The sequence below is a fragment of the Mesoplodon bidens genome, assembly GCF_964165515.1.
Source record: "Mesoplodon bidens genome assembly, chromosome: 2".
In the NCBI taxonomy this organism is placed as follows: domain Eukaryota; kingdom Metazoa; phylum Chordata; class Mammalia; order Artiodactyla; family Ziphiidae; genus Mesoplodon; species Mesoplodon bidens.
This window is the reverse complement of record NC_138177.1, coordinates 174,200,355-174,222,398: the sequence shown is the minus strand read 5'-3', so window position 1 is coordinate 174,222,398 and position 22,044 is coordinate 174,200,355. Positions and strand designations below refer to the sequence as shown.

The following is a 22,044-nucleotide window of genomic DNA, read 5'->3' as shown; positions in this document are numbered from 1 at the left end:
TAATACGAGTGCCTGACTCAGCTTTGATTGCTGAGCATCCACTTCAAACATGGCGATCCTGAGTAAACACGTTGCCAGCCACACAACTAGATGAAGAGCCAGGTCGCCTCCCCGCACTGAGGCTCCTTTCTTCTAGAGATCTTGATTGCTTTTGATAACTGACCATTTGGGCCACCTGCCTTTCTCCTCTTTCCTCGCTTTAAATTCCCACTCTTATGCTTTAAATTCACCAATAAAGAGTGAGCCCTCGAAATCCTAGGCCCTCACCCTCAACTCCCATAAAAGCAGAACCCCAGTTCCGTGGGTTCTCTCTCTCTCTCCCCATGACCTCACTGTGTGGCCCCAGGTGTGCCAGGTAATTTCCAGGTCCTGTAAGTAAAAATAAAATGAAAAGTAATAAACGTTTCCCCCCAAGTTTCCTGATAGTTATTGCTGAAGGGCATTTTGCAATCATAATAAAAACCAGAAGGGTTGGTCCAGCCTCAACACTGGTTGTTGATGGGCTGTGACAGGCACACAACAGCCCCCTGCAGGTCAGGGTACCATGTGCCACCACTTGAAGGTGAAGGGCTTCCTGCGCACGTTGGTGCCGCAGTGCACCTCCCCCAGAAATTTGTGGTAGGCGGAGATGTCATCCACGAAGGTGCAGCAGAGGCCCAGGGGCTCCAGCAGGGAGCGCACATGTGTCTCCAGGCAGCACACCTCCTCAACCTGGGGCCCGAATGGCTTGGGGATGCCCAGGTCCTTGTTGAGCACAATCATGTTCACCTGCAACAGGGAGGCGGGGGGGGGGCACAGCTCCGTTTAGTGAGCACCTACTACGCCCCGCCCTGTTCTAAGCTCACTGAACCCTCCCAACAACCCTATGAAGTAGGGATTGTGATTATCCCCATTTTACAATGATGAACTGAGGCTCAGGGGGGCTAAGCAACTCATACATGGCAGAGCTGAGTGGAAAACGAGGCAACCCACCCCTGTATTATGTGTATGTCCATGCATGTGCATGCGGCTATATATGTACGCATCAGCGTGTGCATTGCACGCATGCATGTGTTTTCATGTGTGTACATGTGTGTATATATGTATCTATGTGTGTGTATGTGTGTTCTAACCTCCTTCTATCACACAGAAGACTCTCCTCTATGATAACAAGAATCCCTCCTGTCTATAAAGGCCTTTTTAATTGACAAAACACTCTCCAATCTGTTAAAGGATCCCCCAGGACCCCAGGGGGCAGCCAGAATAAGGATATCACCCCAGAAGGGAATGAGGCCCAGAGAGGGCAAGTGCCTGGGGTAGGTGGGAGGCCACACAGCAACTCAGCCAGGACTGGGACCTGGGCCTCCTGATTGGACAGCCTCAGCCGAGGGGTCCCTCTGGATCTGGCTGCCCCTGACTGGCCTGGATGAGGTTTGGGGTCCAGAGCGCCTCACCATGTTTGGGAAGAAGGCTCTGGCCTGGCGGTTCTCGTCCATCTTGAAGAGGGCAGGCAGGTCAATGATGTCCTGCTCCGTCAGCCCCAGCTCCTTCTTGAGGATGTCGCGGTTCCAGTCCAGGCAGCGCTGGGCAACAGGGAAGAAGGGAGGGCAGGAGAGTGAGGGGACATCCCTGCCACTTTTGTCAACCTCACCCCTGCCTGCAGGGGACCCGGCACTCCAGGGAGAGTGTCAATCGCACCCCGGCACTCCAGCACGTGCCGACCTCTCTGGTGCCCCTCCCACCAGTAATGGTAGTAATAAAGAGAACGAGAGAGAAGATTACAGAAATAATACTAGAAAATCCCAGAAATAACACTAGTGAGGGCTCATTTACTGAGCACCACCTACTACAAGCCAGACCCTGTGCTAAGTGCTTGCTATGCAGTATCTCACTGAATCCTTAGGCTGTCCTGTGTGGTGAGAATAACAGTGACAATGATTTTGATTAATAATAATTAAAACTAATATGTACCAGAACCCTAAGTGTACTGTTCTAAGTGCTTTACATACATTACTTATTTAAGCCTCAACCTCATGAGGTAGACACTATTATTAGCCCCTTATTAGAGACTCTACCCAAAATGTAGAGTCCTTAGTGAGTTGCCCAAGGTTCAACTGCCAAAACGAGGGGCCATGATTTGACCTCAGATCTACCCGATGCCAAATAATGTCCACGGAGGGGAGTTACAATAAAGTCAACTTTCAAATAGCCAATGAGGCATTATGTGAACTTTGGGAAACTCTGCAGTTGCTTCTACAGCATCCACTCTACCCCTCCCCCTGAAATGTAGCAGCCAGTTATTGGGTTGGGTTGACTACACCCTCCCCTCTTGGTGACAGCTAATTAGTGGACCCTTGCCCCTGCCTCTTTGCTCCAGTGATTGGTTCAAGGATGGGCAATAAACCAGGATTAAGGGAATCAGTATATGGAATTCCCCTGGCTACAATAATTGGTTCAGGTTGGCACAATCAGAGTGAAATGCAAAGCTTTTGTTTAATTGTTGGGGGCACAGACCTCCCTCTTTGTGGGTGGTGTGCTACATGGATGTGAGACCTTGAACTGTTGCAGCTATACTCCTGTCATGAGGGCACGTGTAGAGCCCAAGAAGTGCAGAGAAATGGAGCTGGAGCCCTGATCAACCTGTGCCTGAAATCCATATCACTGCTGGACTTCCTACTCATATGAGTCAATTAAGCCATTTTAAAAAATCAGTTTGAGTTTCTAAATTTAAACTTGATACTCTAAATGTGGCCATGCAGGGCTTCCTCGATGGCACAGTGGTTGAGAATCCGCCTGCCAATTCAGGGGACATAGGTTCAAGCCCTGGTCCGGGAAGATCCCCCGTGCCACGGAGCAACTAAGCCTGTGCGCCACAACTACTGAGCCTGAGTGCCACAGCTACTGAAGCCCGTGCACCTAGAGCCCGTGCTCTGCAACAAGAGAAGCCACCGCAGTGAGAAGCCCACGCACCACAACGAAGAGTAGCCCCTGCTTGCCGCAGCTAGAGAAAGCCCACATGCAGCAACAAAGACCCAAAGCAGCTAAATAAATGAATAAATAAATAAATAAATATGCCCATGCAAATAAAGAGAGATCTAATTCAACTAAATATGACCCTTTTGACTGGTATCTACTTCTGGATACAATCTTTGAGATTTAGGGACTCAAAAGGTGGGATTCATCCATAGATAGACAACTTCAGGGATCTCTGATCCACTAAAAGAAGTAAAAATTCATGGCATGTGTTTACATATGAAATTTTCTGGAGAGCAGGTGTGTAGTTTTCATCATATTTTAATGAGTGTGGGTCTCCCCCAAATGCTGTGGGCTCTAGCCTTACAGAGCCCTTGGCTCTTTAGTACTGCCTGATATACCTTCCTTCCCAGGTCTCCTGTCTGCTTCTAGCCTCCACTGACCTGCTTTGTCACCCCATTCAGCCTCCAGTTTAGAGGCGTAAACCAGGAAGGCTGGACCGAATGTTTGTTGAGGCCCTTCCCCTGTCATGTGCCCTGAACCCTTGGCCATTCCCTATGGAAGCCCCGAGGCTGTAACAGGTGCCGTTGGTCAGAGCCTTGTCCCTCCCACAGGCCCCTGCCCCGCCCTCACCTGGAAGTACTGGTTCTCCTGCACGAGGCTCTCATTGGACAGAATCTTGTTGATGGTGATTCGCTTGCTGCTCATCCCGCCCAAGCCTGTGGGGGTCAGAGGACAGGGGACAGTCTAGCTTTAGGTGTCCAGCCTGGGTGCTCCCCTTTGCCAAGGCCCCCAGCTTCTGGGCTAACTCTTAGGATGAGGGAGAGGGGCTGGGACAGGCTGGGGCACAGGAGGGCAACCCCAGGGGTAACTCCTTTCCCCAGGGTTGGCCATGTCACCTGGGCCAGGGAAGGGGTGGCAGCTGTCTTGCTCTCTCTCTGGCCAGAGGGTAGGGTGGCACAAGAAGCCTGCTTCTAAGGATGGGCAGCAGACCAGAGGGAGTGTGGCAGAAGCAGGATGCCAAGGAGTGTCACCCTTCCTGTTTTCCAGACCTGCCTCATGCTTGGCCCTTGTTCTGGTCTATGCCTGCATCTGCCTCCTATTCCATCATGATGGCCCACGTGGCTTCTGGCTTGATTAGTGATACCTAATGCTCATGGAGCGCCTGCTATGTGGCAGGTAGTCTTCTAGATATTTACATGGATTAACTCAATAATCCTCCCCACATTTCTATAAGGTAGCTTCCAGCATTAAGGATGAAGAAATAGAGGCACAGAGAAGTTACATGACTCGTCCAAGGTCTTACAGCTAGTGGCAGAGCCCGTAAGCACACCAGGCAGTCTGATTCCAGAGCCTAAGCTATTAACTCTTTTTTTCCCTGCCTGATGCTGGTCCAGTGTTTCCTAGTCCTGTAGCTTGTTAGTGGCAAAGAGATCGGTGCTGTTGCACCCTGTACCTGAGCTGTCTCCACATCACTCCTTGGACCTATTTGTACAAAGATAATAGTTCCTATATCCTTATGGGTAGCTTTGAGGGCTTAATATAGAAAGAAGCCTCCAGAAAGTCAAGACTCATGCCTGCCAATCTAAAACAAATTTCCTATCGGTGGGAATTAAAAAATGACACTGGTCTTAAGTTGGTCTTGTCCATCCCAGACACCAGTCGCTATTAGGAACACTGCCTTTCGACATGGAGGGTGGTAATGTATGTAAGTATCAAGCAGCCTTAGGGGTGCAGACTTTTGGGAGCAGGTGGATTAGAGACGCCAACCTGAAAGGCGTCAAAAGGGAATGTAGGAAGAGCACATAAGAAATTGTCATGGCCTCTCTAACCTGGCTCACCGTCTGTGCCTGATCGGCTTTGTCTCTTTCCATGATTAATTTAAGAGCAAAGCTCATCCCAGTCTGTCTATCCCAGTTACGTGGATGTCTAAATTAAGCAGATGATTTCTCACTCTGGGACTGACGGTGATGATGTCTGACTGTACGTCAGGTCTGTCGACTTCCACTTTTCTTCCTACCCCTCAAGTGCATTATGTATATTCTTCTCTATCTCCCTTTCGAAAACACAAGCTCCTTGAACACAGATTGCGTGTCAATTTTGAACCATTTAACTCTCCTTGGGGTCTGGTGCCATTGGAAGTATACACTAGGTCCCGAAGAAGCACTAGGCACTGTTGATGGTCATAAGGGGCAGTGGGCAGCTCGATGGTCCCGTTGGCCACAGCGAGGGTCACAGAGGCCAGGGCTGCTTCCCACCACGGGGACCTCACAGCCCCGGAGCGGGCCGGATGTCCAGGAAGTGGAGCTGCGTGTTCAGGGACAAGGCACTCATCTGCCCTGTCCTCCCAAGGGTCCCTCTGGGGGCTTAGCTCCCTGCTCCCTGCCAAGGCCCTGCGGGCACTCACCTTTGAACATGATGGCCTCCCCATGGCCCTCCTTCTGCTTCTCTCGGAAGAGCTTGTAGCAGGCCGAGGTGCTGGCCATGAGCATCCGGAATTTCTGTGAGAGACCATCCAGAGGACCAGTGTCAGCAGAGAGGAGGTGGTCAAGAAACGTGAAGAAGCCCCCGCTCTCAGCACCCGGGGTCCCACCTGCATATTGTCTCAAGCCACTCTCTGCCGAGCAAAGGCCGCCTGGCAGGGTTTTCTCTATTTCAGAGGAATATTTCTCACCCTTCCTGCTATAGAAATGCCTCCACCTCAGCAAAGCCATCGAGTCAAAGCTCAGAGTCAAAGGTGACCTTGGACAGAGAGGAAGAGCTTCTCCAAGTGGCCAAGAGGCCAGGCCATTTGCACCAAATTTCCAGGGTTTGAAGTTGCAGCTGTTTCTTTTCACTTCTTGGGAAATGAAAGAACCTCCTTCCAGAGCCCCAAGCCCATATCCCATTGCTCTCTACAGCATTATGGCCAGTACAGTAGCCACCAGCCCTGTGGGATTATTGGACACTTGACTTGTGGCTGGTCTGAGTTGAGATGTACTAAGAGTAAAATACACACCAGATTCTGAACACTTAGTATAAAAAAAGAATGTAAAATCTCATGAATAACTTTTATAATGACTACATGCTGAGGTGCTAATATTTTGGATTTATTGGGTTAAACATTTACCTGCTACAGCAACAACGTACAAACCAGCTTCAGCCTACTTCCTTCTTCCTCTCTGCAGTAGGCTTCCTCTAGATACCCCTCTCTGTTGACAAGAGCTGGCAGTACAGGGCATCTGCACTATCCTATTCACTCCAGCCTCAGGGGCCAGCTCACCTCTGTGCCTGGGATGGGGACGAATGTCATGAACTCATCTACATGGCCCACGGTCAGCCAGTCCGAGTAGAGCTCCACGGGTGCCTGCACCTGCTGGGCCTGCAGGAAGTCCCTCACCACCTTGGTCATCCTCCGACCACCAGACCTGGGGTGGGGTTGGGGAGGAGACAGTTCTTCAGAAGGTTGCCCACTGTGCCTGTCTCACCAGAGGGTCTGCAGGAGAAGTTCAGCCTCTAGAATCTAGCCTGGACCCAGAATAGCATTGGCGTTTTCGAAAAGTCATGGGAAGGAGCCTGATTTGCAGGGACCCTAGCACAGGCAGAAAGATGTTTGAGCCCAAGGGGAAAAAGGAGGAGTTAGCTGTAGCCATGGTCTGTGTGAAGAGCATAGAGCCCAGTCTTTGGCCGCTGAGGGTGTCAGTAGGTGTAAGAAGCCAGCTTCTGTGCTCAGGGATCCCTCATGGACTGCTGGAGGGGGCTAGGACACAGGCATGATTCCAAAATCTTCCCTAGCCTATGTACCTCTTCGCTGTTAACTTCTCAACTTCAATCATTTCAAGTGACACCTCTTCCAGGAAGCCCTTCCTGACTTCCACACTTCCTGAGGTCTTCAATCTCCCCATTACCCTTATAATGTAACCCAAAAACCTCACAGTGGCCAACAAATGCCTCTGTGATCTGGCCCCTGCCTGTCCCTCCTACCTCATCTTCCTCCCTTCCTCCTTGTTCCGTTTGCTCTAGCCACATGCTAAACTTGTTACCAAGGTTTTGTCCTTTCTATTCCTTCTATCTGGAACGCTCCTTCCCTTTGATCTTCCCATGGCTGCTTCCTTCTCATCATCTGAGCCTCAGTTCCAAAGTCACTTCCTCAAAACCACAAAAGCCAAAGTGCCCCTGCCCCATCACTCTTTATCATGTACCCTATTTTATCTTCTTCATTACACCTATTAGCACTCAGAAGTATCTTATTTATTTGCTTGCTTCCATGTTTATTGTCTATACTGCCTCCACACCTAATGGAAAACTTCCCGAGAGCTGGGACTTTGTCTGTTTTGCTCACTGCTGTCTCCCCGCAGCCCAGAACAATAGCTGACACAGAGAAGACTCTCAATAGATATTTGTCTCTAAGAAGACTCCCCGTGAACTCCCCTAAGGGGGTTAGGGACCCCTCCTTGGGTTTCCCTGACTCTGTATCATTCTATCACTGTACATACCCTCTGTTTCATGTCTGTGATCTCCACCATCTCCTGGAAGATGGGGCTGGGCTTCATGTTTGGAACCCCATGTCTGACACAGGGCTTAGTGCTTGGCTGGTGCCTGGGAAATACCTGCTGAATGGATGAGTGACTGTTGAGTGGAGGGAGAAGGAGGGCAGGGTGAGCAAATGGTCACTATCTGTGTCAGTGGCCTCCTGCAGAAGGTAGAGGATCCCATGTGGCTTATAGGGACTTGGTGCCCAAATCCTGGCTGGTCCCACATGTGCAGGTTCCTGGCAGCCTTTTTGTGAAGTGAGGACCCACAGTACTCACTCTCTCCCCAGCAACCACTCTAAGGAAAAATCTGCCTTCTCATTGACTGGTGGGTGACCTGGGGAGGGAGTGAAGGTGTTGTTGATAGGCTAGGGAGCCAGGGACTCAGGCTTTGGGGCAGAGCCATGTCTTCTCATGTGTCTTTTGTGAATGGGCACCCCCGAGGATTTGTTGGTGTGCTCCCACTGATCCTCTTTCAGTACTCTTTCTCTGAACTCCTTCATCCCTTCCCCACTTTCTTTAAAATCTCATTATATTCCCTCCCATTTGGGGAAGGGGGTTATTTATTTAGTTTTGTATTAGGTCCTAATTCATACTAAGATGTAAAGGCTAACTTGGTTTTCTTTCCAGGAGTGTCTGTATCTTGTCAGAGAGTCATGGGAGAGGTTAATTCTCCCGGCCAATCACTCCATGTATGAGCAATCCAGTCTGCTCCTAAAGGGAAACAATAACTCCCCCCGCCCCGGCCCCCCACCACTGCCCGCAGGCCCACCCTGGCTTCTCTTACAGAGGAAAGCTGCTCCCGATGAGGATCCGGCCCAGGGGGTATGTCTTGCCATTCACGGTCACTGGCGGACTGACCTCTAGGTTCCCAAAGGAATCAAGGCTGGTGACAGGCTCAAAGAGGGGCTCCCGGGTCACGTAGCCAAAATCTGGGCCCTGGGCAAGAGACACCCGTCATTAGTCTCTTGTGGCCAGGAGCCCTTAGCCCCAACCCAGCCACCCTCTGACCACTTTTCACTACCTTTGGTCTGGCTCTGTGGGCACTTAGCTTCTAGGGGGGTCACCCATGCTCTTCTTATTCCCACTGATGAGCAGGACCCTGGCATGGGGAGGCTGAGTTTGTGAGCATGTCAGTATGAGTGTGAGAATGAATTTGAATATATGAGTGTCTGTGTGTGTGTATACATCTGGGTCTCTGGGTGTGCCTCTATTTCTTAAACACTGAGACATATTGGTGATTTCTGGTTTGGTCCTCATTTTGTGCTATTGACATCCCCACTCATCTCTTAATGTGAGCAAGAAATGGACCTTTGCTGTTGTCAGCTATTGAGATATGGGGGCTGTTTGTTACTGCAGTCTTACCAAGTGAAAGCTGACCAATACATGCAGGAATGGCAGATATGTAACATATATACCAACCCAACCCATTCCCAACTAACCATATTTATTCACGGAGCCCAGATATAGCCTCAGAATCCTTCTTAGCACAGAGCTCCAACAGACTGCAGTTACATGATATAACCCCAGTGAGGCCCCCTGAATTTTAAGTTTCCTTTCATGATTTTTTGGTAAAAAAGTAGGGATCTTGCTTGGGAGCTTGCACTGGGGCTGGAACTAAGCTTGTCTGACAAAAATACTTACTAATAAAAACCAAAGAGTGAGAAGATGTGGCTTATCCTGGCCCAGCTTAGAGGCTCAAGGGACAGCTGTGCCCAGTAGGGTTAATGGCTGCAGCTTAGTGCTTTCTCGCCTATGAGCCCCAGATGGCAAGGTGAGACTCGCCAGAGGCTGGGCAGCTGGGGCTTTACAGCCTCATATGGGCAGGCAGGCATGCAGTACAAAGCTGGGCTTGGCCCAGGCCTCCAGGAATAATGCAGTCTGGGGGCCTTGGTACTAGGCCAGCCTGGAACACTAAAGGCAGGTGGTGACCCGGGAAGAAAGGGTAAGAAAAGGACCTGAGAGGCCTTGGTTCTCCTGCCTGCTGACTGGTTTGACTACCCCTCATGTTGGAGGAAGTGGACAGTCCTCACCGAGGACAGTGTCCAGGGCTGTGGAATGAGAACCAGAATAGCAGCTAATAATAGTCATTGTATCAGGAGCAGCACAGATGCCTTATATAATGTTTTCAATCTTCACAATAAGCCTGTGAGATGGATACTGTTTCTATCCCCATTTTACAGATGAGCAAACTGAGGCTTGAGGAGGTTAAGGTGCTTGCCCAAGGTCACATTGCTGCTAAGGGGTGGAACTGGGACTCAAGGCCAGATCTGTCTGGCATTCCAGAGCTTTGTGCTCACGCCACTGGCTCTGCCATCTCCCTGTGATGAAGGGACTAGGTTAGTGAATGCTCTCAAGAAGCAGGTGTGGACCTGGCAAAGGGTGGCCTCTGAGCAGCCCTGATGTCTCACGGGAGGCTGCCCTGTGTGTGACCTTGGCAAAGCCACCTGATCTACCCAGTCTCTGTTTCGTGTTCTGTTCAAGCCTCCCCCTGCCTGTTCAGGGTGGAAGGTGAGGACAAAGACGACTGATTTTGGTTCTGTCCTCGTTCAGTTGGTTATTGAGGGCATAAAAGGAGAGTGGTAATGACCTCTAGAATCGAGGGTGGGGGTCAGATTGCTTTTTAAAAAACTCATGAACTGAAAAAAATCACAGATTTAATGAGCTTTGAAGTTGGAACCATGCTTTTCGACAATTGCTTAACTATAATTTTCCTCTTTGAAACTTCAAAGGTGGGGCAGTGTCAGGAGTCAGGCCTATGTCTCCCATAGCTCTCATTTCCCATGAGAGAACTCTCCATGTTTTGGAAAAGCATCAGTTATCAGAGCAGGAAAGGATGTTAGAGATTACTATCCCAATGGACCCATTTTGCAGATGAGAAGATGGAGGCAACAGACTAATTTGCAGTAAACTGATTTGCCAGGGGTGCCCAAGGCCTCCCAACCACTCTGTCCTGTAGGAGTCCCAGGACTGTGCCCTCCCCCATCCCCCAAGGTGGTCCTCAGCATCTCACCAGGAGCTGCTTCACTGGGAAATCCTTCAGGTTTCCATCCCTGGGGGAGTCCAGAACCACAGGGAAGCCTTTGTGGGGGGCCTCGATGTAGCCAAACTCGATTTCATCCTGTGGGGACACCGGGAAGAACTATCAGACGAGCCCAGGGGGCCACCAGTGAATACTAGCCAGCCTCCCCAATTCTCCTCCCAAGCACATGATGGCAGTGGTTTCTTACATATCCCTCCTTAGATAGTCTCTGCACATCCCCAGCATGTTTGTACTCATACTGACCCCATTTTAAAAGACATAACTGGTAACATCTGTATACATTTTCCTGCAAGTAATACCTTAACTGGAAGTGCATTCTTTATTTATAGATTGGCTTCTTTTTAGCTGATGTACAGTACTCCACAGAAAGGCTGTCCAATCATGTGGTCACCCCCTTGCCCCGTAGATGGACATTTAGGTTGTTTTACAGTCTTCCACTACCCTAAGAAGCTGCAGTGAATTACCTTGTACATTTCTGTCCCTGTGTACACGTGCACGTGTGATCTGAGGGCAGAATTCGCATATGTGGAGCAGCTGGGCGCCAGGGCATTGACATTAAGCTGCCTCTTCTTGCCTGAGCCCTGGACCACATCCTTCCCAGCCTGGGGTTCCTTACCTGGATCCAGCGATCTCCCCGGTTCATGTACTGGAAGCAGACCTTCAGTTCACAGTTGGTTTTCTCAACCAGGTTCTTCACCTCTTTCAGGAACAGGTAATTGTCCTTCATGCTGAGAAGTGTAGGAAGAGGGGGAGGCCAAGAGGGAGGGTGAGGAGGGATGAGGGCCAGCCCACTGAGGTGGCAACAGCAGTTGGCATCTCTGGGCTGCGCTGGGCAGATGAGGCCACATCTGTGTTCAAAGGCACCTTTGCAAAGGCCACTGGAGTCAAGGGCCAAGCAAACTCATCCCCTCATGCAGTGTTTACCAAAGTCATGAACAAACAAAACGAGGAGGGGAATTCTCACCCTCACCTGCCCCAAAGCCTTACATCTCTGACTCCCCAGATTTCCAAGGAAGAGCTATGCCTAGCATGGAGGCAGGGGATGGGTCCAGGACAGCAGGGGTGTGTGGCCAGGTGGTGTGGCCAGTATCACCTGAAGGCACTTCTTTCCCCTGCTTCTCATCTCGCTGTAGCTGTCTAGCACATAATAGATGCTCAGTTAAAGAATTGCTGGATGAATAAGATGAGCTGAATATCCATTGTAGAGAAAGGTTCCTGACTACATGGTATGGGCCAAGAAGATATGGGAAAGAAATGCTAGCTATTATTTTTTAGAGCACAAAAACTCTGTGCCAGGACCTTGGATGAATACTTCACCTGCTTCATCTCACTTAATCATCACAGTGACTCTGTGATGTGAGCGTCTCAGAGAAACAGAGGCACAGAGAGGCCAAGTGAGTTGCTCAAGGTCACACAGCTGGTAAGTAACAGAGCATGATCTGAACTCAGGTCTGTCTGCCCCTGAAGCCCCAGCTTTAGCTACTCTCTGTGCTCTGCCTACTGCTTACCAGCACACAAACACTGACAAGGGAGGCAGGATGTTGGGGGTCATGATCCACGGAGCAATCCGGAATGTCACGGTGTCCGTGAAGATGGGTGTCAGGGGGATCTCCTGGGCATGGGAGAGAAGAGGAGGGGATCAAAAAGTCTTGTCAGGGTGCTTTTCACTCCTGCTTAACAAAGTGGGTGAAACCGACAACAGTAGTACCTCAGGGAGCACTTACAGTGCGCCAGGTCCTATTTTTACATGTGAGATTTCATTTCTGCCTTACAATAACCCCAGAGGGTAGATAGTATTATAATCCTTGTTTTAGAGATGGGGAAACCAAGTCACATAGCTGTCCAAGGTCACATGGTTAGTAAGTGGTAGAGCCTGTACATAAGCCCAGGCAGTCTGGCTGCCGAGCCCATACTCTCAACCACGGTCTGATCTCGCTGCATCAAAGTTCTCTTCCTGAAATCGGCTCACACGATGGCTGAGCCAGCCCCGGCCTTCCTCTGGTTTTGCTCTGGGCACCTTGCCCTTTTCTACGTTTGAGTGTTATCATGTTATTGGGGGAAATTTTGATATGTCCACATTGTTCTTTAAGGAAAGTTTCGGGAAGTTTGCCTGCAACTTGAAGGAAGATGAGATAGGATTCCTTTGCATGGCTGGCTTTGGAAAGCTACAGGAAACCGGCCCCTGCCCTTGGTGGGGAGGATGGAGGTGGCCTTTCCTGCATGGGTCTGCCTTTTAAAAATATTTATTTATTTATTTATTTATTTATTTATGGCCACACTGTATGGCATGCGGGATCTCAGTTCCCTGACCAGGGATCGAACCTGTGCCCCCTGCAGTGGAAGCACAGAGTCTTAACCACTGGACCTCCAGGGAAGTCCCCCGCGGTCTGCCTTTTGAGTGTCCACTGGAGGGGGCCAATCTGAGAGACCCTGATGGCCAGGTTGCTCCAGGCACTGGGGGAGCAGGAGAAGCCCTCTCCCCATCCCCTCCTGTTAGCTCTGCTTTTCCTGTCTTTCCCTTTGCCCAGAGACTTGAGGCTGCTTTGTGAATGAGATCTCACAAGCTTGTATGCTCACAGCCACCCTGGGAAGCAGCAGTATTTGTCATTTCTGTTTTCCAGATGGGGCAGCTAAGGCACAGGGAGTAAATTCACTTGCCCAGTGTCTCAGGGGCTCAAACCTGGGCCATCTGACTCCAGAGCCCCTTCTCATAAATCTAAGCGAGACGTAGCTTCACCTTTGGCAGAGCCCACGGCCTCCTGCCTTAAAGCGGTCCGGGGATGAAACTGGGGAGCAAACCCTGTGTCTGAGAGGGCAACCAGGTCCCTCCCTATATCTGAACAAAGCTGGGTGGGCCTGAGGGGTAGGGGTCTGGGGCTGCAGTTTCTGATGAGAGGTCCTTGTGGGCAGGACACATCCTAGGCTGGGGGGTGGGAGGCTTCTCCTCGGGAGGGGAAGGTGCTCTCCTTCTCGTCCAGTTTCCCAAAACCAAGGGCAAAGGTGGGTGACATGTCTGGCCACAGGGAGGGGACATGGCCTGCGACTGGGATTTGGGGTTCGGCCTGTGGTCAGAGTTGGTAGAACCCACAGCTAGGGTGTGGGACCAGGCAGGGAGGGAAGAACAGAGCACACGTGTGTGGCCTACTTTGCTTCTTGCGCTAACCATTGGCACTCTGTGCCTCAGAACTAGGCCCGCTCTCTGCAGGGAGGAGGACAGACCAGGGACAGGCATGAGGTAAGAAGAAGTCACCTGGAGAGAATCCGGGGGAGTAGGTACAGTAAGGAGGACCCCCAGAGCATAGCTCAGAGGACGCTGGCAGACACATGTGGATGGTGGGACATCCAGGCCTCCAAGCCTGGACCCTCTCCCCTTGGAGCTTTGAGGGTAGTAGAGCATACTGGGGACCCCCCTGGGAGTGGCCCTCTAGAAGGACCCCCACCTGGTCCGCAGGGCAGCCCCTCCTGGTAGAGGCCCGGAGCCCTCACCTCGGCCATATACTCCAGCAGGCTGACGTGGATGGAGACCAGGCCCGAGAAGCCCTCGTCGGGAAAACGTAGGCCTTCCACGAAGAACAGCAGCTCGGCAGAGCCGCCCGTGTACTTGACCACGTGGTAGAGCTTCCGGCGGCCCAGGATGTGGATATAACGCTGGCCGAAAAACGGGTCTGGAGGGAGAAGGACCAAGGTCAGGCCCCACCCACAACCGTCCGTGGGGCGGGGTCACTGATGGGGGACGCGATGGCAGAGTAACCTGTCCTCTAGACACAGAGAGAAAAGCACAAGCAGAAAACGCCACCAGAAGGGCCGTGACCTGGTCATCTTCCCAGCACTGTAGGGCCCTAGCCATGTGGCACTCAACCAGACACGCTTTCTGGCTTCTGGCTTCCTTGCCTATAAAGTGAGCTAACTCTCCCAGGAAGGGGACATGAAATGATAGCAGCTGAGGACCGGGCAGCCAGTGGTGTCAAGGAAGGGAATTATTGTGCCCATTTTACAGAGGAGGAAACAGTCCCAGAAATACGAAATGGCTTGTCCGGAGTCACATAGCCAGTAAGTGGCTGAGCTGGGACTCAAATCCCTGTCCCGTTCTGAACCCCGATCTCTCCTCTCCTTTGTATAAATAAAACACCAAAGTGCCCATTTGTGCCCCAAATTCTTCTCCATATAATGTAAGCCACATTGGCGTGTGGGTCTCTGGCTGCACGTTTTTGTGGCTGGTTTCTCCCACGCTCCTGCCCCACTGAAACCACCCAGCTCTTCACAGCGCTGTTCCCTCTGCTTGGAAGAGTTATCTCCCTCCTTCTTTCAGGCCTTGATTTGTGTCTTTTCTAGGAATCATAGCCAGAGACCCCAGAGACCAAGCCGGGGGCTCTGTCTGGAGTTTCTGCAGCCCCCATCCTACCCCATCACAGCCTTTAAACGGATATGATCTCAGTGTTTAGTTGTTGGCTCTGAGAGACCGTCACCTGCATGGGGGCTGAGACAGGTCCGGTCCAGGGCAGGTTGTATTTAATAAATATCTACTGAATGAACCAATGGCTCCCACACCACTCCCCGTGGGAGAATTTTCAGGCCAATTTAGAGGCACATGTATTGAATTACTACTCTGTGACCACATGGACAAGGACCTCTGGGGGACACAGAGATGGACAAGATGCAGCCCCTCTGTCTAGGAGCAGTGCTCAGCTGATGATAAGATGGCACAGATGTGGGAAGCGTCATAGTAGAGCTACGGGGTGAGAGAGCCCGTGGGGTTACTGGCGTGAGGAGGGCAGGGGAAGGGAGGCAGGGTGGGAGGCGTTTGAGCAGAGAAAGGCAGCCTTTGAGATGCCCCTGGGGGCGGCAGAGGTGGGGTGCAGTGAGGAGAGGAGATACTTGCATTGGCCAAGGCATGGAGGTAGGACCCTATGCAGTTCCAGAAGGAGTTTCTTTATGCCCTGCAGAGCTGGAAGGGCAGAATCAGGCTCAGCTCAGTACTTTTGTCCACAGAAATGGGTATGATTACTGACCAGTTACCTGAGGGCTACAGCATGTAACTAGAACAGTCCTGGCATGAATAAGTGCTTGATTAAAACTTGCAAAATGAACGGAGGAACCAGCAAAGCCCAGGCTCAGGATGATTGCTCACTAGGACAATGTGCTCAACTAGACCCTGGTTATACATCTCATTAAGGGTGGGTTACCTTAGTGGTTATGACTTCCAGAGTCAGAGAGATGCGGGTTCAAGTACCTCTCTGGCTTACAAGCTGCAAAACCTCAGGGAATTCACTTAACCTCCCTGAGCCTCAGTTTACTCATCTGTTCAATGGGGGATAATAACACTTATGCCACAGGGTCCTTGCAAGATAAACTGACAGCATCAGGAATTGAGGTAAGCTCGGTAACCAAGGGTAACCACCAGTAACACAGCTGGGACTTGCTGGTATCACTACTATGAGAGCCCATGCATGTGTCAGCACACCCCTTACTGCAAAATTCACGACCTTTTCATTGAACGGCTTAGGAACAGAAGGCAAAGAAAAATACCTCACCTCACCTTCCCTTAGGTGGGCCCAAGAAATGAGGCATACAGACTCAGACACTGGGTGTCCCAAGGAACAGCTCAAGACAGAAGGTGAAGTCCTTCTTACTCAGAAAAGACAACATATGCCTTGTGTCCCAATCACTAAGTAGATCCAGATGGCTCTGCATAATTAAAAACATTCTCCCCCAGGCACCCAGGCCCTCCAATGTCCGCCTGTCCCAGGCTGCACTTGAACTGGTGCTAGGAAAGAGATCCTCAAGCCTGGAAGCTGACTTGTCTTGGCAGAAAACTCCAAAACTTTCCCAGGGCTCTGGGCAGCTAGGTGGGGTGTGTGTGTGTGTGTGTGTGTGTGTGTGTGTGTGTGTGCGTGCGCGTGTGTGCGTGTGTGTGTGTGCGCTCCACCTGGGCCTGGGAGGGTGGGGGTCTGGCAGGGGAGCTGGGCCAGATGGAAGGATGCGTTCTTGCCCATCTGCATGCAGTTTTTTCCCCTCTATGGCCTGCAATTTACATGTGCCTCACTTTCTAGTGTCTTGGGCCAGCTCTAGGTAGATTGATGACTTGGTGGGAACAATCCAGCCACTGTCCCGAGGAGCCTCCTTCCCCCATCTTCCGTCCCAGCTGGGTGCAGTCCTGCCTGCGTGTGACCAGCTCTGCCTGCAGGAACCAACAATGACCCTCTATTGAGCAGCCCACATGCCTCGGGCTGGGCCCTGCCAGCCACCCTGACTTCTCCTTAGCCCCAGACATCGGCCCCGCAGGCTGGCACGTGGCATAACCCTTCTGGTCACTTTGGAGCCATCTCACCTCCCAAGGAGACTCTTTGATAGTGTGACCATCTGTCCTGGTTTGCCTGGGATTGAGGGGTTTCTCGGAATGAGGGATTTTTAGTGCTAAAACCAGGAAAATCCTGGGCAAACTGGGACAAGCTGGTCACTGCACCCTTGTAGGAAGAGGTCAGGTCCCAACTTTGGGATCCTGAGGCAGAATCTGAGGCTGGAGCACAGACACCTGGGTCTTCCTAACAGCACTGGAGACACCTGTCCACTGCAATCATTATACAGTAAGTCCCCTACATACGAACCTTCAAGTTGCGAAATTTCAAAGACACGAACGTGCGTTCCATCAGTATCAGGCGTAAGTGAAACTGCAGCTTGCCCTCGGATTGTGTTAGTTGGGTACCTAGGTTAACTTTGTTGGACTTATGAACAAATTGGACCTACGAACGCTCACTTGGAACGGAACTCGTCCGTATGTAGGGGACTTACTGTAATTAATAATCATCATAATAACCCCCCAAAAGCAACAAGTGCCATCTACAGAGAGTGTTCCACGGGCCGGCTACTGAGTGCTGACACATGTGCCTTATCTAACTCTATCACCAGCGGGAACTGTCAGGCCTCTCCTTAGCCCCACGTCACATCACAGAAGAGGAACCCAAGGCCTGGGCTGGTAAGTAGACTTGCCCAGATCCAGGATTTGAACCTCCTGGGCTCTAGAGCTCTCTCTCAGGGTCCCTCAGCCTCCAGCCCAGCCCCCTGCCCTTGGGGGACACAGGTGACACATGACATTCATATAACACAACATATTCTTATCCACAGGTGTACATGGATTTGGACAAAACCCCAAAATGCCTGCATGGACAAAAAGGAAGAAGGGGAAACTGTACCACAGATGAATTATTTTTCATCCTGTTCTTTACTGTGGCGCTGAGTATTCACCCAGGATTCCAATTCTGTGGGAAACTGACGATTCTGGGATCATCACTGCATCAGTAACACCGCCCCTCCCCCCACATTGCAAGATGGCAGCCCAGATAAGACAGACTGGGGAACAGCATCTCAAAGCACTCAGCAGTGGTTCCTCCTTTTCTTGTCTGCTCAGGACCCATCTCGATGGCAGTGAGGGAGAGGGATGTGATTAAGGGCCAGATCTCAATCCACTGCCATCAACAAAAAGACGCTCTAGATAATGTCCAGGTGTCACTAGCAGCAACAGGTTGAGTGTCACAATATGACGCCATGTGGTCGAGAAGCCGAGATCCTGCTCTTACCCTTCCTGTCCAGCCGGCAGCCCCATCCCCCGTGGCAACCCTGGCCTGGACCGGGTAAACATCAGCATCTCTGGCCCGCTTAGGCTGTGGAGCCGGCCTGACTCTGGGGACATTCCAACCTGCGTGAGGTCACTGCCCGAGCCCAGGGTGGATCAGGAGGTGGACTGGCTTCAGGTGGCAGCCGGGTCCACTGCTGTCCTGGCTAAATCCCTCCCTGAGGTGAGGGTCCAGGGCCACTGGGACCAAGTCCTCATGGCGACTGCTGTTAGTGGGCCTGGTCAGAGGAGGGCCTCAGAGATGGGCTGGAGACCCTGGGCCCCCCAGAGAGCTGGGCATGCGGGGGAAGCCTCACCCTGCACTACAGCAAATGATTTTGCGGAGACAGCTTTTTAATACATAAATCAGACCTTGACAGTCACTTGCTTAAAACCTTCTAACGGCTTTCCAGTGCACTTGGAATAAAATGCAAGCCCTCTCTGCATGCGCTGGCCCCTGCCCAGTTCGCTGACCTTGACTCCAACACATCCCCCTCCTCCGGTCTTCTGTCTGTGCCTCCAATACTGGTTCCCTCCTCCGGGCTTTGTACGCGCTGTTCCCTCTGCTTACAGCACTCTTCCCTCAGCTCATGAACGGCTGGTTCTTTCTCATTGTTGCTTTGGTTCTCAACTCAAACGTCGCCTGCTCGGAGAGGCCTTGCCGGACCACCTAGGCTGGCGGTGCCTCGCCTCTGCCCCTGCCGTTCTCTACTGCTTGCTCTGTGTCATTTCCTCCAATTGTGCTTTCCGTTATGTTTCCCTCATTAGACCGTCTCCTTCCCGAGGGCAGGGTGTGATGGCAGAGTTCACCCAGGGATCCCGGCGCTGAGACCAGCACCTGGCACTGAGGGGGCTCAACACCGAGTCACAGAAGGAACCAGACAGAGCAGGCAGCTGCGGGGATTAGCTCCACGGCGGAAGCACGTTCCTGGCTCACTGGGGACCCAGGAGGCCCTGTCCTTGGCAAGAGGAGCAAGGGGTCCGCTCCTTGAGGGTGCCCACAGCATCATCACGGGCTCTTTAAAAGTCAGGGGCAGTTCTCATGTTCAGAAAGTCTGAGATGGGCAGAAAACACCTGGTGGGGGTGGGAGGGAGTGGGTACCTGCCTCAGGTATCATGAAGGTGATGTGATTCTGGGAAAGATGGACCTCAAAAGCCCTTCCTCCCCTGGTTCACGTGGAACTCCTCTGGGTTCCACATAAATCTGTCACTGCCAACTCCTCTGAGGGAGGAGAGATCTATCCCACGGGTCCTCTTGACTTCACAGGACAACGGTGGTCCTGGTGACCATTACCAAGAAGCCAGTGCTGGCCCTCTCCAGTCACCTGCACCTGTGCCTACTAAGGGGAGGGGTCTGGGGAGCCTTAGAGGGAGGAGCTGGGCCCCCGAGGGGTATCTCAGAGAACACTGACTGGATGGGAAGTGCAGGAGGGCCAGGCTGGGGACACTCACTCTCCACGTAGAACACGCCCACTTTGTCCGAGTCCGACATGGAAATGTAGAGAACGATCTCGTATCCGGTGGGGAGGTGGTCGGGGCCTTTGGTCCGCAGGATCATCTGGGACATGTCCTTGAGGTCTGAGGGGTGGATGCATGAGGAGGTTAGAATTAAGAGAATTGCGTTGGGGCGGGGTGGGGGGGGTGGGGGAACTGGATGAAGGTGGTCAAAAGGTACACACTTCCAGTTGTAAGATAAATAAGTTACCAGGGATGTAATGTACAACATGATTAATGTAATTAACATGGCTGTATGTTATATATGAAAGTTGTTGACAGTAAATCCTAAGAGTTCTTATCACAATTTTGTTTTTCTATTTCTTTAATTTTGTACCTATATGAGATGATGGATGTTTACTAAACTTATTGTAATACTCACTTCATGATATATGGAAATCAAATCATTATGCTGTATACCTTAAACTTAGACAGTGTTGTATGTCAATTATATCTTAATTAAAAAAACAAAGGAGAATTGTGGCTGGAATGTTGGCCTGTTACTTTTATAATCAGGACAAAGCAAACCCCAAACCCGTGTATTATGAAAAAGCAGAAGTAGTTGTCATCTCCAACACTACAGATGACTTCCTATAACCTTTTGGGAACTTCCTTCTGCTCCTTTTTCTACATATGTACAACTTCTTAAAAAACGTGGTTCCAGGGACTTCCCTGGTGGCGCAGTGGTTAAGAATCCGCCTGCCAATGCAGGGGACACGGGTTAGAGCCCTGGTCTGGGAAGGTACCACATACTGCAGAGCAACTAAGCCCGTGTGCCACAACTACTGAGCCTGTGCTCTAGAGCCTGTGAGCCACAACTACTGCGCCCGCGTGCCACAACTACTGAAGCCCTCACTCCTAGAGCCTGTGCTCTACAACAAGAGAAGTCACCGCAATGAGAAGCCCGCGCGCCTCAACAAAGAGTAGCCCCTGCTCACCACAACTAGAAAAAGCCCGTGCAGAGCAACAAAGACCCAATGCAGCCAAAAATAAATAAATAAAAGAATTTATAAAACAAAACGAAACAAACACAAAAACTTTAAAAGAAAAAAACATGGTTCCAATTGAACTCTATCGATAGTTTCATTGTCTGTTTTTAGCAGGAGTGGATACCTGAGTCCACCATCCTCAGGAGACCCAAGGTCACACCTGCCTCACCCTTGGCCCAGCCCAAGACTTATCATAAGTGCTTTCATTGCTCCTCCCTGCTCCCCGCCCCAAGCTCAAGTGCAGATCCTGTGGTACCTTCCTTGCTGTAGACCTTCTCATCGCTGCAGTCCTCTTTGGGCAACCAGGGTGTGTCTCGGTCACAGTTCACCAGCAGGATGGCTCCCTGCCCCTCAGGGCCCCAGGTCCAGGACGCCTGCATTGGCGAGGAGAGAGGTCAGTGCTGTCTTCTCTACCTTCTGACAGATATTCTCAACCCCAGCGCAGACCCCATAGGACACTGGAGAGACAGCCTCAGGATGAGACTCTTGCAGCCACTACCCAGAAATGTAAACTGGTGCGGCCATTATGCAAAACAGTATGGAGACTCCTCAAGAAACTAAACATAGAGTTGCCATATGACCCAGCAATCCCACTCCTGGGCATGTATCCAGACAAAACTATAAGTCAAAAAGGTACATGTACCTCTATGTTCACAGCAGCACAATAGCCAAGACATGGAAACAACCTAAATGTCCACTGACAGATGAATGGATAAGGAAGATGTGGTATAAATAAATAAATAAATAAATAAATAAACAAACATAATACATGCATACACACACACACACACATAAAATGGAATATTACTCAGCCATTAAAAAGAACGAAATAATGCCATTTGCAGCAACATGGATGGACCTAGAGATTAACATACTAAGAGAAGTCAGAAAGAGAAAGACAAATACAATATGATATCACTTATATGTGGAATCTAAAATATGACACAAATGAACCTATCTATGAACCAGAAACAGACTCACAGACACAGAGAACAACAGCCTTGTGATTGCCAACGGGGAGGTAGGGTGGGGGAGGGAAGGACTGGGAGTTTGGGGTTAGCAGATGAGAACTACTATATATAGGATGGGTGACAATGAGGTCTTACTGTATAGCACAGGGAACTATATTCACTATCCTGAGATAAACCATAATGGAAAAAGACTATACATATATAATATATGTCAAACTGAGTCACTTTGCTATACAGCAGAAATTAAACACAACTTTGTAAATCAACTATACTTCAATAAAATAAAAAGGGAACCCTCTTACACTGTTGGTGGGAATGTAGACTGGTGCAGCCACTATGGAGAACAGTATGGAGGTTCCTCAAAAAACTAAAAATAGAGTTGCCATATGATCCAGCAATCCCTCTCCTGGGCATATATTGGACAAAACCATAATTCAAAAAGGTACATGCTCCCCTATGTTCATAGCAGCACTAG

General features: G+C 50.7%; 1 protein-coding gene across 2 annotated transcripts in view; it reads right to left on the bottom strand.

Annotated features, from left to right (window-relative positions):
• Positions 1–534: 534 nt before the first annotated feature.
• The window catches only part of PADI2 (peptidyl arginine deiminase 2), a gene marked incomplete at both ends in the record, with an annotated part of 43,866 nt that continues 22,356 nt past the window's right edge, over positions 535–22,044 (bottom strand). Inside the window, 13 exons of one of the 2 annotated variants that reach the window (XM_081218616.1) lie at positions 535–768; positions 1,434–1,562; positions 3,586–3,671; positions 5,360–5,453; positions 6,215–6,359; positions 8,251–8,402; positions 10,477–10,584; positions 11,123–11,234; positions 12,015–12,118; positions 13,993–14,171; positions 15,380–15,451; positions 19,568–19,693; positions 20,855–20,972. In XM_081218616.1, the coding sequence (XP_081074742.1) occupies positions 535–768; positions 1,434–1,562; positions 3,586–3,671; positions 5,360–5,453; positions 6,215–6,359; positions 8,251–8,402; positions 10,477–10,584; positions 11,123–11,234; positions 12,015–12,118; positions 13,993–14,171; positions 15,380–15,451; positions 19,568–19,693; positions 20,855–20,972 (1,659 nt within the window). The remainder of the gene's footprint in view (positions 769–1,433; positions 1,563–3,585; positions 3,672–5,359; positions 5,454–6,214; positions 6,360–8,250; positions 8,403–10,476; positions 10,585–11,122; positions 11,235–12,014; positions 12,119–13,992; positions 14,172–15,379; positions 15,452–19,567; positions 19,694–20,854; positions 20,973–22,044) is intronic. The other variant, XM_081218617.1, reaches the window with a different exon arrangement.